Source organism: Leguminivora glycinivorella, chromosome 13 (genome assembly GCF_023078275.1).
Source record: "Leguminivora glycinivorella isolate SPB_JAAS2020 chromosome 13, LegGlyc_1.1, whole genome shotgun sequence".
NCBI lineage: Eukaryota > Metazoa > Arthropoda > Insecta > Lepidoptera > Tortricidae > Leguminivora > Leguminivora glycinivorella.
In genome coordinates, this window is record NC_062983.1 from 20,363,994 (window position 1) to 20,380,758 (window position 16,765).

Here is a 16,765-nt window from a genome sequence, read left to right on the forward strand (position 1 = left end):
TTAAGAAACAATATCAATATTGGTATCTTTTGAAAGTACAATTAAAGTACTTTAAGAAACAATGTCAATCATTTTCTTAAAATCAATAATCGCCAGTCTGCGGTGGTTACAAAGGAAAAAAGTGGTTATGCAATTTGACTGGTTTCCTAGGTTTGATACCCTAGACGAGTTTAAAAGGGGAGGTAAAGGTGACATATGGGTTGTTATCTGGCCTAAAAGCTATACAGAGGAAGGGGAGAAAAAAACTAGGGTTTAAGTTTAGTTTTAAGTTATTTTTTCTTTTATTTGTTGATTTTATTGTGTTTAATTTTTTTGTAATTTTATCAAGGATACACATTGGTTTCTTTTGCTGAAAATTCCCTTTTTTATGAGAAATGTTATGAATTTCATGGCATTTTCCGATAGACTAAAATTAACTTTCAAATAAGGTCACATAGTCATACTGATACATAGTCATACCCTTAATATTATATAAGTAAAAGTATGACTATGTGGCCTTATTTGAAAGTTAATTTTAGTCTCTATCGGAAAAAGCCATAAAATCCATAACATTTTTCATAAAAAAGGCAACTTTTAGCAAAAGAAACCAACGTGTATCCTTGATAAAATTACAAAAAAAATTAAACACAATAAAATCAACAAATAAAGGAAAAAATAACTTAAAACTAAACTTAAACCCTAGTTTTTTCTCCCCTGACCCTCTGTGTAGCTTTTAGGCCAGAGAAAAACCCATAATATGTCACCTTTACCTCCCCTTTTAAACTCGTCTAGGGTATCAAACCTAGGAAACCAGTCAAATTGCATACCCACTTTTTTCCTTTGTAACCACCACAGACTGGCGATTATTGATTTAAAAAAATGATTGACATTGTTTTTTAAAATACTTTAATTGTGCTTTCAAATGATATCAATATTGATAGGTTACGATGAATAAGATTACAGGTATATCTGCTTGAAACGAATTTTGCGCGAGGTGTAATTTGGTAGACGCCGAATGTATGGGAACGCGTGTCAAGCGGTACTCCCCGCCTACAGGTATGTGGTTGTAGTTTGCTCATTTATTATCCGATCGTAGAAATTCAAAAAGCAACAGATAGTTTAATAATGTAGTTAAATGATTTATATAACATATTTTTTAGCTAAGTGGCCGTTTTCATTGCCCTTTTGAGTCACAAAAATCAAAAAGAGAGTAAAAAAAAGTATTTTTTGCATTATTGTTAATTAAAAAATAACTAACAAAACTATACTTTTCACATATAATAAATCTTAATCAGCATGTTATACGCTTTCAATCGACACCTCATTTTTCAAAACTGGATAAGGGGTTCTAGACAAATTGGCAAAAAATTGAAACCCGGGACCGCGATCTTTGTGACGTCATAGTTAACCCCCCCACAGTCTGAGAATGCGACAAGTCATTATTTCGTACTCAGTAAAGTCTACCGATCACAACGATTCCACTTGTCAGCAGTATACTCTCCAGTCACATCAACTTTTTCCGAGACCCTCTCGCCGCTCTACTATCTAGAAGTTAAATATATATTTTTCCTAATCTATTTATAAAAATGGTCAAGTATGAAAATCTTGTCTAATAGAGTCTGTTCGGAAAGAGAAGAGTCGGGGAATCTTTCCGAACAGTCTCTACGTACAGTCTACGAATTTTAACAAAGAACGTACGGCCAACTACATGAATATACACACCTGTATTCAATTTTGAACCTTCTTCTCAGTACCAAGTTTCGATTATGTATAAATATTCATAGAAGTGAAAGTGACTGTACAGTCAGCTGCAGAGAAAAGTAGACCCCCTTGCATACTAATTTGTAAACAAGAGGCTCTACTTTTCTTTGCAGCAGACTGTACCTAGCAGTGGCGTAGCGTCGACACAACTCGATTCCCAGCGGGTTCCCTAAAATACTGCAGTATCTGTAGAAGTCCATACAAAACAGATCCCAAAAACCATTTCTGCTTTACCAACAAAAATTTTCACGCGTCGCCACTGGTACCTAGTTTGAATACCAACAGCATCTCATTTTCCATTAAGAATTGATTTCCTGTTTTGCTATTTCGCTTTTAAATTCGTCAATATGCTCCACCTTTCATCAAAACTCCGTCTGAATTTCAATCTTATCAATATCCGTTTATTCGAGAAAGATCGAGCAAACGCCAGCGCCATACAAACGAGAGAACTGACGGCCATGATGGAAATGTATACAGGGTGTCCCATGGCTATTACCTTTCCCGTACAGTGAGTACACTGAGAGAAAATACAACCAGTTTTCATGTTCGTTCAACAAGTTTTTTGGTTAAAATAGCGCCTACGTGCTCTTTGGTTCAAACAACAAGCTACTTGTCATTTGAATCGGCAATATATTTGAATCAACAAGTCGATTTTATAAAAACAACCTGACACATATTGTTTTAAACATACGTTTGGCTGATTCAAACGGATAAACCGCAACGTCGAACTTGTTAAATTCACAATGCAAATTTCTCTCAGTGTAACCCTATTTTACAGTACCAATATTATGTATTTATAACGCAGCTACTTATATCGAACTCACGTACGCGTACGAAATATTTAAGTTCTATATTATAAACCCTGGTTATAAGGACTTTGCTACACCCCACCGGGGTCCATGTGAAACTTTTTATACATATTGTAACACTAATTGTACATACCATACTATTGCACATGGAGCGAAAGTACCTTAAATAGTCATAGATAGGATAATTTGCTAAAAAAGACTTTTTTTTTTAAAGTTTAGTAAAACTGCATTCATAGATTATTAAATGATTACATTAGTTAAACCAGGAATCGTCCCGCTACTCGAGAAAAAAAGCTTTAGTTTATCATACTGATCGAAAGGCTTTATCATAAGGATTATGTTTTTCTAAATAGTATACAGTCGGAAATAAAAGAAAGACCATGAATTTTAAAATTTCACATGGCCGTATTTTTTTTTCTTATTAATTTATTTACTGTAAGTTTTTCTTAAATTACGTTTACAAAAGTGCCACTATTGTAAACCTCTGGGGTTCATGTAATAGTCGGCGAGATCGCGCGGTCCGATCCGCGTTTGCTTAAAACTTAAAACTATTGTTAGGTAGGTACGTTATTTTCCTGTTGAAGCCGTAATTGTATTCTTTACTGTGATTAATTTATTTAAAAAACGATCGTTAGCTTTGTTAAAACTATTGTTAGGTAGGTACGTTATTTTCCTGTTGAAGCCGTAATTGTATTCTTCACTGTGATTAATTTATTTGATCTTAGTGTTATGTATAAGGATATCAATTTACAATGACAGCTCTTACAGGTGCATGTTAAACTTATAATAATCTATACTAAACACATTTAAGAGTTTTGAATGATTCACGGTTATTTTCATTAGACATAAAGATCAAAAAGGTAATCACGGTCTGTATCCCGGTCAATATAAGTCTAAACACACTTATTATACATGTATATATCTGTTTCTATAGGTCTGTGCATTTATCTAGACTTAAATAGTTTTTTTTAGTGTAGGTATACATTTGTTTTTGTTTTCAGTAGTATTGGTTAACTCATTTAGTATATTGCTAGGTAAGGTGTTTAATATAAATGGGAGCAGAAAGTCTTTTACTCTTTTACCGTATTAATTGTTACTTTTTGGAATAGTATTCTCGTAGCCGTTTTTATAAAAATATTAAAAATCTTTAAATGCAGTTTCACCAAATTTTAAAAATAAAAATAAAGTCTTTTTTCACTCGATGATGCACAGCCCTGGGACACCCTGTATTGCTCCGATTGATGAGATTCGGAATTTGAAAATAAGTCCTCAATATCACCGATGACAGAGTGGACAATAATGGATGGAAATTTTAGACGGAAATTGGACACGAATTTTAATTTCACTTTTTTAGAACCGAATGCGTACAGCTATTCGCAAAATTGTATGACGAGTTTATGAAAGAACTAGTTTTTTCCCGCGGCTTCGCTCGCGTTAGAAAGAGATAAAAATTAGCCTATGTCACTCTCCATCCCTTCAACTATCTCCACTTAAAATATCACGTCAATTCGTCTCTATTTTGCCGTGAAAGACGGACAAACAAAGAGACACACACACTTTCCCAATTATAATATTAGTTTAGATTTGCTGTAGATATATACACGGTACTCGTAAGCATTGCGAAAGATTTCAACCACGCATTTCTGAGGCCAAAAATAAGTTTTTTTTTTAAATGCAGATGTGGAAATTTTAGATATACTCTTGGGCCGTCTCGTTCGTTTTTCGTCTCGTTCTTTTTTTGTCCGAAATAACGCGAGCGAAGCCGCGGGAAAAAGCTAGTAGGGAATAAATATGGATTATTTATTCCTTATCACTTAAAGAAACTGCTGGGTAAAAAAGCGCTGGTGGCCTAGCGGTAAGAGCGTGCGACTTTCAATTAGGTCGCTGGTTTGAACCCCAGCTCGTACCAATGAGTTTTTCGATATTTGCCAGTCGCTTTTCGGTGAAGGAAAACATCGTGAGGAAACCGGACTAAGCCCAATAAGGCCTAGTTACCCTTCGGGTTGGAAGGTCAGATGGCAGTCGCTTTCGTAAAACTACGCAAATCAAATCAAAGCGGACCCAAAAGCCATGGCAAATGCCAGAATAACGCAAGGCGGATGATGACAAAGAAACCGCTGTGTGGACAGCGTTAAGAAGGCCTACCACGGTCTTTTGCAGTCCAAATAGTTATAATGTTAATCCCTACATTATAACTATTAGGACTGCAAAAGACCGTGCCGAATAGACAGTAAAATATAACGACCTCAGGTCGACCCTCAGTCATGATCATGAGGAATCAAGGAAGAAGAAGAGACTTAAAAAAACGGAAAATTTACCTTAAATTCCTTGCTCTCCTTAATCCTAAGCTGCGCCCTGGTGATGTCACCAGCCCGGGGCAACCCCATCATGGCGACAGCTGCCTCCTCTTCCGGCAACGTCGCCAGGTGGTTGGCTTCGGTGTGGACGGGTTTGTCGTCATCTGTGGACGAGAATACGTCTATTAGGGCCATTTTGTTTTCAAACTTGTCCAATTTTTTTTGGATTTAGTCATTTTTATGTAGTTTCCACTCAGAATCGCGAGCTCTTTCAATCCTAATAGAAGAAAAAACGTGTCCCAAGGTTTTTTACCCACTCCGTTACCATTTTTTTATACATTCTATATGGCGGTAACGGAATGGAAGGTTTGAAAAATGTATGGAAATCTTGGGACATTTTTTTCTCCTATCGGGATGGAAAGACCTCGCGATTCTGAGTAGGTATGAGTCGCGTAAAAAATACTCATGTTACAAAGAAGTGGGGTGGACAACTTTGAAAAAAATGGCCCATTAAATGGTGGAGATACAGAAAAATTGGAATGGATTTTGTACTCGTTAATTAAAACCTGCCGGTGAGGCATAGTTCGATCGTTGATGCCAGTCTGGCTCTGTCGCGCCAATAGACAAGAGCGATAGATAGATTTAATTTCTGCGGCGTCTGGCGTCGCAGAAATGCCATTCGGCTACGGGGCCTGGGTGGCTAGCCGAATGGCACAATCGCTCACGAAACGCTCACGAAACGAAGCGCTAGTAGATATCTATCTCTATCGCGCTTGCGTATTGGCGCGACAGAGCCAGCGGCGTATCGCTTTCGTTTGGCGTCGGAGAAATGCCATTCGGCTACGGGGCCTGGGCACGTAGCCAAATGGCACAAACGCTCACGAAACGCTCGCAGATATATATCTCCATCGCTCTTGCGTATTGGCGCGACAGAGCCAGACTGCCATTCGCGGCGTTTCGTTTTCGTTTCCCGTAGTAGAAATGCCATTCGGCTACGGCACCACGAAAACGAAACACCGCGAAAGGTAGTCTGGCTCTGTCGCGCAAATATACAAGAGCGATAGAGTTAGATGTCTCCGAGCATTTCGTTTCGTGACCGTTTAGTAAGCGTTTGTGCCATTCGGCTATGTACCCTGGCTTTAGTTTGTGATAGTACATGTAATAAACGAGCTATATCAGGAAATAAGGCTTAGTTTTAAGAGCATATTTTAGGAAAGTACGTCGTTACTCAGTTACTTATTTAGACATTTTTAATCACAAAATACCACACTTAGCGAACATACAACACAAAACAGATTAACACATAAAAAACAAATACAAACCAGTAGGCGTATATAGTCGCATTTACAGTCTGACCAAAAAGAATAGAAATTAAAAAACCGGCCAAGAGCGTGTCGGGCCACGCTCAGTGTAGGGTTCCGTAGTTTTCCGTATTTTTCTCAAAAACTACTGAACCTATCAAGTTCAAAACAATTTTCCAAGAAAGTCTTTATAAAGTTATACTTTTGTGATTTTTTTCATATTTTTTAAACATATGGTTCAAAAGTTAGAGGGGGGGGGGGACGCACTTTTTTTTACTTTAGGAGCGATTATTTTCGAAAATATTAATATTATCAAAAAACGATCTCAGAAAACCCATTTTTAAATACCTATCCAACAATATATCACACGTTGGGGTTGGAATGAAAAAAAATATCAGCCCCCACTTTACATGGAGGGGGGGTACCCTAATAAAAAAAAAATTCCATTTTTTATTTTTGCACTTTGTTGGCGTGATTGATATACATATTGGTACCAAATTTAAGCTTTCTAATAGTGCTAACGGTTACTGAGATTATCCGCGGACGGACGGACGGACGGACGGACGGACGGACGGACGGACAGACAGACATGGCGAAACTATAAGGGTTCCTAGTTGACTATGGAACCCTAAAAATGGCAACACTGTAGTGTGATCCCTTTCAAATCAGTGTGTGAGAAAACGGGACAACACTTTTTGATCAGACTGTACATTGCACATCACATTGCGGAGGTGACCGATGGATTTTTAAAGGATAATTCACCTAAGATCGAGCCGAGTACGGTCCGGGATTCTAGTGAAATGTTCAGATGATTAAGACAGAATCCCCGGACTCGGCCCGGTTTGAGTCAGTCTTAAAACTTTAAAATGTGAAAATGTTGTTAGTGTACCGTATGTGTTGGACATACTCTACTCGACGAAACGGTGTTTGAAGAGTCAGATAAAAATGCTTGTGTATATGGCGAGTATATCACGAATAAGGAATGTCAATAATAGTAAGCTGCCCGAAGCCCTATTACCTACACTATAACTCGTCTGGACAATTTCATATCAATCGAATGATAACTGTTGATAGAGTTCGCCACATGACATTGAGATTCATATTATCTTTTTCTTCTGTGACAATTTAATATGTTTTCTCTGAAGAAGAACGACGTATTATTAAGCAATAATATAATTTATTGAAATTAATTTCCATACCTAGTCTGTTCATATTCTTCGATGAATACTTTTGCATGTTAAATTGTATCTTATTTAATGCATGTTAATTATAAGATGTAATGTTTTGAAAAGAAGTCACTGACAGATACAGCATGGCGCTAATCACCGCCTCGCAATAGTGGGCGCGTTCAGATATCTCGGAAGGACAGGCCGCACAGCGGTCCACAAACTGGTCTCGCCAGATGATCAGCGCTGACCCCTGACCTGACCTGACGCATTTATGCTGAGGCGGGACCATTTCGTAGTAATAAACCCGACATACTTTTTCTAATCTTATTTCTTGTAATTATGAATTACTTACGTAAATAATTTATGTGTTTACCATGAATAAACTATTGAATCTTGAATATTGAATCTAATAATTTATTCGATAAAACAATAATACGTTTTTATTTACGCATGCCGCTCAAGATTTCAACAAACCGTTTGAAATATTTCACGAACGATTACCCGGATCCGGCTAAGCATGAAAGAGAGACGGATAAGCCGCAGAACGAAAATAGGTTTGTTTTCTAATCTCTTTAAAGCCGTGTTTCTAATGGAGAAACGATTTTACTGTTAGACGTTTATTTTATACGGTCTGTGATGTGATAATCTGAAATACAACAAATTGTAGGATTAAGAAATTTAACATTTAAGATATACAAATTCAGTATAAACTTATTCTTCTGTAAGTTTTGAATTAAGCCTATTCACAAACGAATCAGAAGTCATACGGTTACGGATCATCGGAAGATAGGAGTTTATAATTATAGGTTTATGTACTGTGGTTGGGCTGGACTGGGCGGCATTCAACAAACTAGCGGATATCCTTAAGTCGAATAATGTTCCACAATGCCTGAAGACTCGTCTTTTCAACCATGACATTCGGTGCCGAGACATGGACGCTCACTAAGAAGGCTGTGGTATGCACACGGTCTCTGTGCTACCCGTATGGGTAGCACAGAGAGCGATGGAGCGCACCAAGCTCGGCATTAAGCTTCAAGATCAAGTGAGGAATGTTGAGATCCGACGCCGCACCAAGGTCCGGACGTGGGTGACCTCATTTCCAAACTTAAATGGAATTGGGTGGGGCATGTTGCCAGGCAGAGTGATGGCAGGTGGACAAAATGTTGTCCGAATGGTGGCCGCTATCGGATGTAAGAAGCGCCTGGCATCCGTTGGCTCGTTGGGTGGATGACATTCGAAAAACTGCGGGGCACTTGTGGATGAGATTAGCCCAGGACCGGGATAAGTGGCGTACACGAAGGGAGGCCTATGCTCAGCAGTGACTGTAGTTGTAGGTAAAAGTTGTTCTCCATGCAATGTAAGTATGTACGTACAGGTTTCATCGATGTATCTGACTATAAAGTGCTTGGTTGAACATAAAATGACATTGTGATTCGATTTCCACATGCGGTTTTCCTATATAAATGCAGTACACGTCCGAGTGTGGTATATGTAACCGTTGTGTACAGAATCTCGTTTAAAATAAAGGCTTGCAAATAACTGAAATCCCAATTTAAAATCCTTTGTAATATTTTCCGCAATACATACCGGAACGGTCAATTACATAAATATCTATACACCTATATTCAATTTTGAACCCTTTTTCCCAGTAATAAGTTTCGTTATGTATAGAACGTGACTGACTGGCCCAATCGTGCTTTTGGCGAGGTAAATTTTGTTGGCGCGGCGCGGACAAATACAGCCAATGCACATTATTTTTGGAATATTTTATTACTATTAGTTTTCATATTACATTACATGAGAGAGGTCAGGTACAAGACTTACAAAATTTATGAAACTGGCAGTCTGATTCGAACTTTAGGTGTCAATTTGGATTTGATACGATATGGGTAACTCATGTTTTTTTTTTTGAAGAAACATTATGTACGTTTACTTTGTTACAAAAATATCCGATCCATAATTATGTTTATAGCTAATTTTGACAAATATCACCTTAAATGAAAATCACATAGCGCGACCTTTAAAATGTGATTTCTTATCTGGCCCCGTAGCCGAATGGCATTTCTCCGACGCCAAACGAAAGCGATACGCCGCTGGCTCTGTCGCGCCAATACGCAAGCGCGATAGAGATAGATATCTACTAGCGCTTCGTTTCGTGAGCGTTTCGTGAGCGATTGTGCCATTCGGCTAGCCACCCTGGTTCTTGGACATGTAACGTAAAGACGGTTAAACAAATCTTTACACAAAAAAATCGAGAAATTCAAACTTTCTATGCGACGATATACCTTCGCTACCACGTTTTTCAAAACTATCGCCGTTTTTTACTTTTTGATTGACTATTTTTTTTTTTTATTGTAGACTAATCGGCGATTGTCCCTATGGAGCTCGCCGATTTACTAATAGCCTATTCACTCTTGCTTTAAAGAGACCGAGGTCGTATTTTTTTAGGAACTCAGATGGTGGGAGTCTGTCTAATACATATGTAAATATGTATTCATTATCTTCCTTTGAGGCTATTACATTTGAGGAGGATACACAAGACAAAAAATGAAGAATTAAGGAAAAGAACAAAACTAACGGATGCCCTCCAACATGCACTTCGTCTCAAGTGGAAATGGACCGGCCACATTGCAAGATTTACAGACAAAAGATGGACCCTTAAAGCAACTACATGGACAGGGCCAAAAGTGCAAGGCAAAAGAAAAAGAGGAAAACCTAAACAGCGCTGGACAGAAGACATTATTAAGGCTGCAGGGCCATGCTGGATGGAGCTGGCCACCAATTGAAATAAATGGCACGGGTTAGAGGAGGCTTTTCCATTCAGGGATCCATATAAAATGACACCAAGATGAACCACAAATAGAACATATTTAAACATTTAAAGAACATGATGGAAAAGCAGAAATTATAAATATAATGTATCAAATAGAGTTTATATGGAAAAATAAAGCTTAAATAATAATAAATAATAATCTTCCTTTTAAAAAGTAATATCTAGGTAAAATATTCAGCGGAGCACAGCAGAAAACTATAAACTATCAGTAATGTAATAATAAACCACTCCGGTCTCTGTTTCTTTATTGCCAGTAAAATACTTTGTCAGTAGTTTAAACTGGGTTAAATTTTAATGTGAGTTTGTAGCAAATATGGGTGACGACACAGAACTTAATTTAGATAGAAGAAACAAATTCATATATTTGTATATCAAATTTTGTTTGCATTTCTCCGACGCCAAACGAAAGCGATACGCCGCTGGCTCTGTCGCGCCAATACGCAAGCGCGATAGAGATAGATATCTACTAGCGCTTCGTTTCGTGAGCGTTTCGTGAGCGATTGTGCCATTCGGCTAGCCACCCTGAAGTTGATTCTTGCCTGTAATTTTAAATATGTCTCAGGCTCTTGATTGTTCATAATTTTTGTGTTGTTGCAATTGAATATCACGTAACGAGGCATTTTTTATGTTGACTTCAACTTACAAAAATTGACGCCCGAAAGCTGCCAGCTGTGAGTAAAGACGGACAACTCAGTGGATTTCACTGAGTTCATTTGACACGCTAAGTAGATACGTTTGCTTGATCTATGGTATATATGACATCTGTGGGTGACGAAGTCTTTATTCATGCATGATTCATTTGTAGATCACATCGTCCTAGCGTAAATTCTTAGGAAATAGTACATTACGATACAAGTGCGTCAAAAAGGAAGTTCGAAACGAGTGGCGATAAATTAAAACACGACCAAAGTGTTTTAAATCGACAGGAGTTACGAATTTCCTTTTCGCACGTGTATCGTACGACGTTTTTCAGTACAGATGGCCCTCCGAAGTTTCAACCTGACATATAATGAACCACTTCTCGCACTAGTGCGTAAAAAAAAACACCATCTCTACTGAAAAACTATTTATTTTATAAACTTACTAAAACGTTTATGTGACGTCAGTTTTAATGAAATATAGGTAACTAAGAATGCTTTTATATGACGGGAAATTTAACCTTGTTATAATCAATTATTCACAAGGAGGATGGTCAATAAAATCATCATCCTTTCCTGACATTATCCAGGCTACCAATTTCATGAATTAAATTGAAGCGATTGCCATCTGGCCTTTCAACCTGGTGGAGAGCCCTCTGGCTTAGTCTGATTTTGTCACGAAATTTTCCTTTGCAGAAATGTGACTTGTCGAACAACAAATAAAATAGGTTAGATAACCCATAATCACCATCCATCTTGGATTCCCTGATAAACTATTAACAAACCAAGTGTTTCTTAAACAACGACGAAACAAGACACCTAATCTCAAATAAATACCCAGATAAAATCTCCCATCTTTTCTAGCATCGCTTTGCAGCATAGCTGTGCAGAAATAAACACCGGCAAAACACTTAACCAGATAAAAATGAAAGCATAAAGCGCTCTTAATTCCCGGGTCCGTGGAAATTCCACGGTTTTCCTCTGAAATTCTATAGGCGCTTTTCTCGCTTTCTCGGGTGTTAACGCGAATTTTTATTAACGATGCCGCACTTAGTGTTGCTGCGGAATTAAAACGTTCTTTTTAGGGGTGAACGTTTGGTGCATGTTTTATTGGGATGCGATTAAAGGTGATCATGTCGCCTCTCAACTCATCATCATCATAAGATCAGCCTTTTTATCACCAACTGCTGAGCATATGGCTTCTCTTCTAAGTACGCCACTTGTATCGTTCCTGAGCGAGTCTCATTCAGGGGGGTTAACATGACGTGCTTTTTTTTTTTTTTATACTACGTCGGTGGCAAACAAGTATACGGCCCGCCTGATGTAAAGCGGTCACCGTAACCTATGGACGCCTGCAACTCAAACAGTGTCACATGCGCGTTGCCACCCCATTAGAAACCTGTACATTCCCTTTTGCTGTGTTAAGTACACAGCAAAAAGGAGTGTACCAGTTCCAAGGAGGGTTCGGGTTGCCGACGACTCAAAGGACAATAAACGGAACAAGTTAGTTCCGTAAGTCCTCCCGTCATCAGCACACCGCACCCTCGTTGAGCTCTGGCAGCCTTACTCACCGACAGGAACACAACACTATGAGTAGGGTCTAGTGCTATTTGGCTGCGGTCTTCTGTAAGGCGGAGGTACTACCCCAGTTGGGCTCTGCTCTAGATTCGAGCGAGACGATATCCGCTGTGCTGTGCCCTACCACACAAAGCGGAATATCATTCGCTATGCCCTACCTCCTAAAGACTAGAAAGTGCTAAAGCCGTTCAGTTTAGGTTAAGAGAGAGGGACGGAGCTATGTAATTGCTATAGCTGTGTCCCTTTCTCTCAACCTAAACTGAACGTTTTTAGTACGTCATGGTAACCCCCCTGTTGTGACCCGCAACCTTCCGGATGACGTCCACCCAACAAACCTACGGATGCCAAACGTTTCTTACATCTATAATAAGCGGCCACCATTCTGTTAGACACCAATAATATCTATGTAATAATACGTGGGTTACCTAATTAATGCCATTAAGATTTTCAGAAGTTTGCTTATAGATCCCGTAGCGTACTAGATTATTCAAATTGAACAGATCTCAAACAACAACTAATGTTAATGTTACAAATCGATAAATAACATGGTAAAGCACGGAAAGTTTCGTGTCTACTACCGAACCAGAACCGATCTTTTTATTCAAAACGTAGTTCCGGGTCAGTGCGAAGGACTGTGATTTGAATAAAGGGTGGTGTAAAGATGTTTGTACGTGCCACGTTGCCGTGGGGACTTTATTAGAGAAAATTGACGACTGGTTTGCCTTATCGACGGCGGCGATCCTTGTAAAAGAAGCCCATTATCAACACGTATCACTTCTTTAATCGGATTATAGTAAATGTTTTAGTAAAAAAGCGCTGATGGCCTAGCGGTAAGAGCATGCGAGTTTCAATCCGGAGATGGCGAGTTCGAATCCTGGCTTGTGTAAGTACTAAATGTCATCTGATATTTGCTAGTTGCTTTTCGGTGAAGGAAGACATTTTGAGGAAACCGGACTAATCCCAATAAGGCCTGGTTACCCTATAACAAGTAAGGCTAAGTAAGGGTAAGTAAGGCTTATTGGAATTAGTCCGGTTTCCTCACGATGTTTTCCTTCACCGAAAAGCGACTGGCAAATATCAAATGACATGGTCTGGTCCAACTGATATCTTATATTATAACCTAACCTAACCACAAAATTAAAATTTTGAAGAAAACCCCGACCGCGACATAGTAGACCGATTTTCATGAAACATGGCTAAGAACACTCCCGACTAACTCAGCTTTCGAACAAAAAAACTAAATCTAAATCGGTTCATCCGTTCGGGAGCTACGATGCCACAGACAGACACACACAGACAGACAGACAAACAGACAGACACGTCATACTTATAACACCCCGTCGTTTTTGCGTCGGGGGTTAAAATCCTTCCAACCGAATATAACTAAACTCTTTTAAGCATTTTTGTTCGATAACACGTTTCCTTGCCAAGTAGCAATCGGCTGAATTTACAACAAACATTTCCTTTGTTATCAGCGCAGTGTTGCCAAGAAACGATATATCTCCGAAATATTTGACAGCGGAATCGTTCCGGAGCTTCCTTTCGCACAACGTGTATGGAATGGGAATACCGAGAATAGCCGGTTGGGTAAGGGCATGGTTTTGTAGTGAGAGAAGCGGTTAGCAGCGAGCGGCAAGCGGAGAGTTTGGAAGCGTAGGAGGGTTAAACAGGTGGTGAACTGAAGAATAATGAACAATTATCATCACCCAAGTTACTTTAAAATGTCACAACGAATAGAGAAGCATAGCAGAAAAAATAAAAGAGACCTTTATGGCCATGACTTCATACAGGAGTATACCACTGCGGACACACGTTTCACAACTCTGGCTTGCCGATCCATTGCAGCGAGAAGACGCAGGGCAGTATAACGGCCGATAACAAGGAGTGTGGCATACTACGTTTCTGTGTACTTCCCAAGCCAATCCTAAAGAACGAAGCCTAGGTTTCAGTGGCGTAGCGTTGATACAACTCGATTCCCAACGGGTTCCCTAAAATTCTGCAGTATCTGTATAGAAAGCCCATACAAAACAGATCCCAAAAACCTCTCCGGGTTTACTAACAAAAATTTTCACGCGACGCCACTGCTAGGTTTATAAGGTTACCGTTTGTCGCTCTTTGCTACCGCTCGTCGCTAACCGCTCCATATCATAGCCTAACGGTTAAAGGCCTCATTCGTCCGCCAATCGGCAATTTGGCCTCGCCGCGGACTCTCGAAGATTCTGGCTGTAATAGCCGATGTGGAGTTCAAATAGAAATGTAGGCGCTCCGGGAACAGTTTTGTTCAGATATTTCCCTTTTGATTTAAGTTTCAAAGTTACACCTTGTTTTGTTTGTGATTTATTGTAGATTTGTAAAAGTTCTGTAACAATTTTAAATGGGAACGATCGAGATAGAATTGGTTTTCGTGACGCATTACAGTAGATTGGGCCATTTGAACAAATTTTTCGATCATTGCTCAATAACGAATTGCATATGCATGAATTTACACCATTTGCGAAATATTAGTAGGTACTTACTGAAATAAAATACTAAGGTACCTACGTAAAATTTAATTCTTTTGGCAACACACTAACCCAAAAAACCTGAACGTCACAGTACCGTGCTTAAAGTTATTAAAATGTGCCATAAAAAATTTAGATTACGCCCTTACAGGATATTTGCATATTAATACATAAAGCAGCAACACATACATTACAGTTATTAACCACACATATTTTTTTCTTCCTGTTATATTTATCATTCGCTTTCCTATGCCTCAATCACTTGGGGTCGGCGCAATATTATGTCTTCATATTCCATACATCTTTATCACCCGTCATCTCATCATTTTAACTTCCTTCCGTTTCATATCATCTCTCACACAATCCATCCACCTTTCTCCAACTGTTACTTCCTTCCACATTCATTCGTTACGTCTTGTCCTCATATGTCTTGCACTCCGGTGGTGGTGTGTCTTCATTCGACACCCCTGCTGGGGTGTGAGTGGCCCCTTCCGCGCTGGGCGCTGTGGGGGCTGTGTCGGGGCGTGCCCCATTCATGTGGGGCGGCCTAACGTCGTCATTTTGCTAAAATCACATGCCTTTATAATGTTCCTTAGCTGCACCACCCGAACTCTACACAACTCTAGCTGCGGACTGCCCTGCACCCCCCACTCCACCCTGTCAGCGCGCGCGCAACGGGCTGAGAGGCGAGTGGCGCGGTCAGTGCATGGAATGTAGCCGCCGCTAGCACTCATACCCGATGACGGGTCTCCATATGACTCGAAACTAATCGAAATATACGATTACTAGCTTTTTCCCGCGGCTTCGCTCGCGTTAGAAAGAGACAAAAAGCAGCCTATGTCACTCTCCATCCCTTCAACTATCAATTCGCCGCTCCGTTTTGCCGTGAAAAACGGACGGACAAACAAACAGACACACACACTTTCCCATTTATAATATTAGTATCCACATGACTCTAAAATAACGTGAGTACATCCGTTTAGTTAAACATTTTCTTAGGTCTGAAAATTAAATTGGAAACATTTTGATATTAGTAGAACCTTTTCAATGTTGATGACGTTTGTATAATGAAATAGAATGAAAGTGCTTTGCTCGTTTTAATTCAATCGATTTCTCAGCAGAACGTAAATGCGCCAAATTGTAGCGTTCCAGATACTTTTAACACAGTAAACAGTTTGTGGTCAGAAAGTGTTAGAAAATATGTTTTTTTTTTTAGATATACGTAAAGTTTTTAGAACAGTTTAAAAACTCAATAGACTAGAAATTATAATTTAAGTAATTTCCCAACAATGTTCAAAAAAGTTTCGGAAATTTGTTTTATTACAGAAACGTTGACGTTTCGTGACCAACTGACCATGTACCTACCAGTACTATACCGTCAACTGGGGTAACTTTAGGAAAATTTGGGGTTACTTTGATGGTATTTAAACGGCTTTAAAATTAACATTATTAATTATTTACTGAAACTGTTCATGTAACTAATTAGATCAATAAATATTTTTGTAAATCTACCATAGAAAATCGCGAGTTTACTGACAGTACAACTTTAAAACTAAATTTTCAAAGTCGCCCCTGTGTTTTAAAGCCACCCCGGTTGACCGTACTACTCTTAATTGACCGGAGCGACAGCGTAGACGCACGGTCTTAGCACGATTTGTTTTTTGTATATCCGCATGTTCTCCTCTAGCTCGAAATTCTCAACCGATTCTTGTGTGATTATACATTTATATAAGGAGTCAGTTTTTGACAATTTTCCAAATAGTCGCAACTGTCATATAAGATTTAAGCGCCAATAGCGTGCATGTCCGTTAAACCACTGTAATTTGATTGATCCATATTATAGTGATTGCTTAATCACTATTTAATTTACTCCTACAATCCACACTGGCTCGGCAATGC

General features: G+C 39.0%; 1 protein-coding gene across 1 annotated transcript in view; it reads right to left on the minus strand.

Annotated features, from left to right (window-relative positions):
- Nucleotides 1-16,765, minus strand: part of LOC125232358 (sodium/calcium exchanger 1) — a 220,535-nt gene that overhangs the window by 22,106 nt on the left and 181,664 nt on the right. The window contains 1 exon segment of the mRNA XM_048137990.1: nucleotides 4,868-5,010. Coding sequence (XP_047993947.1) covers nucleotides 4,868-5,010 — 143 coding nt within the window.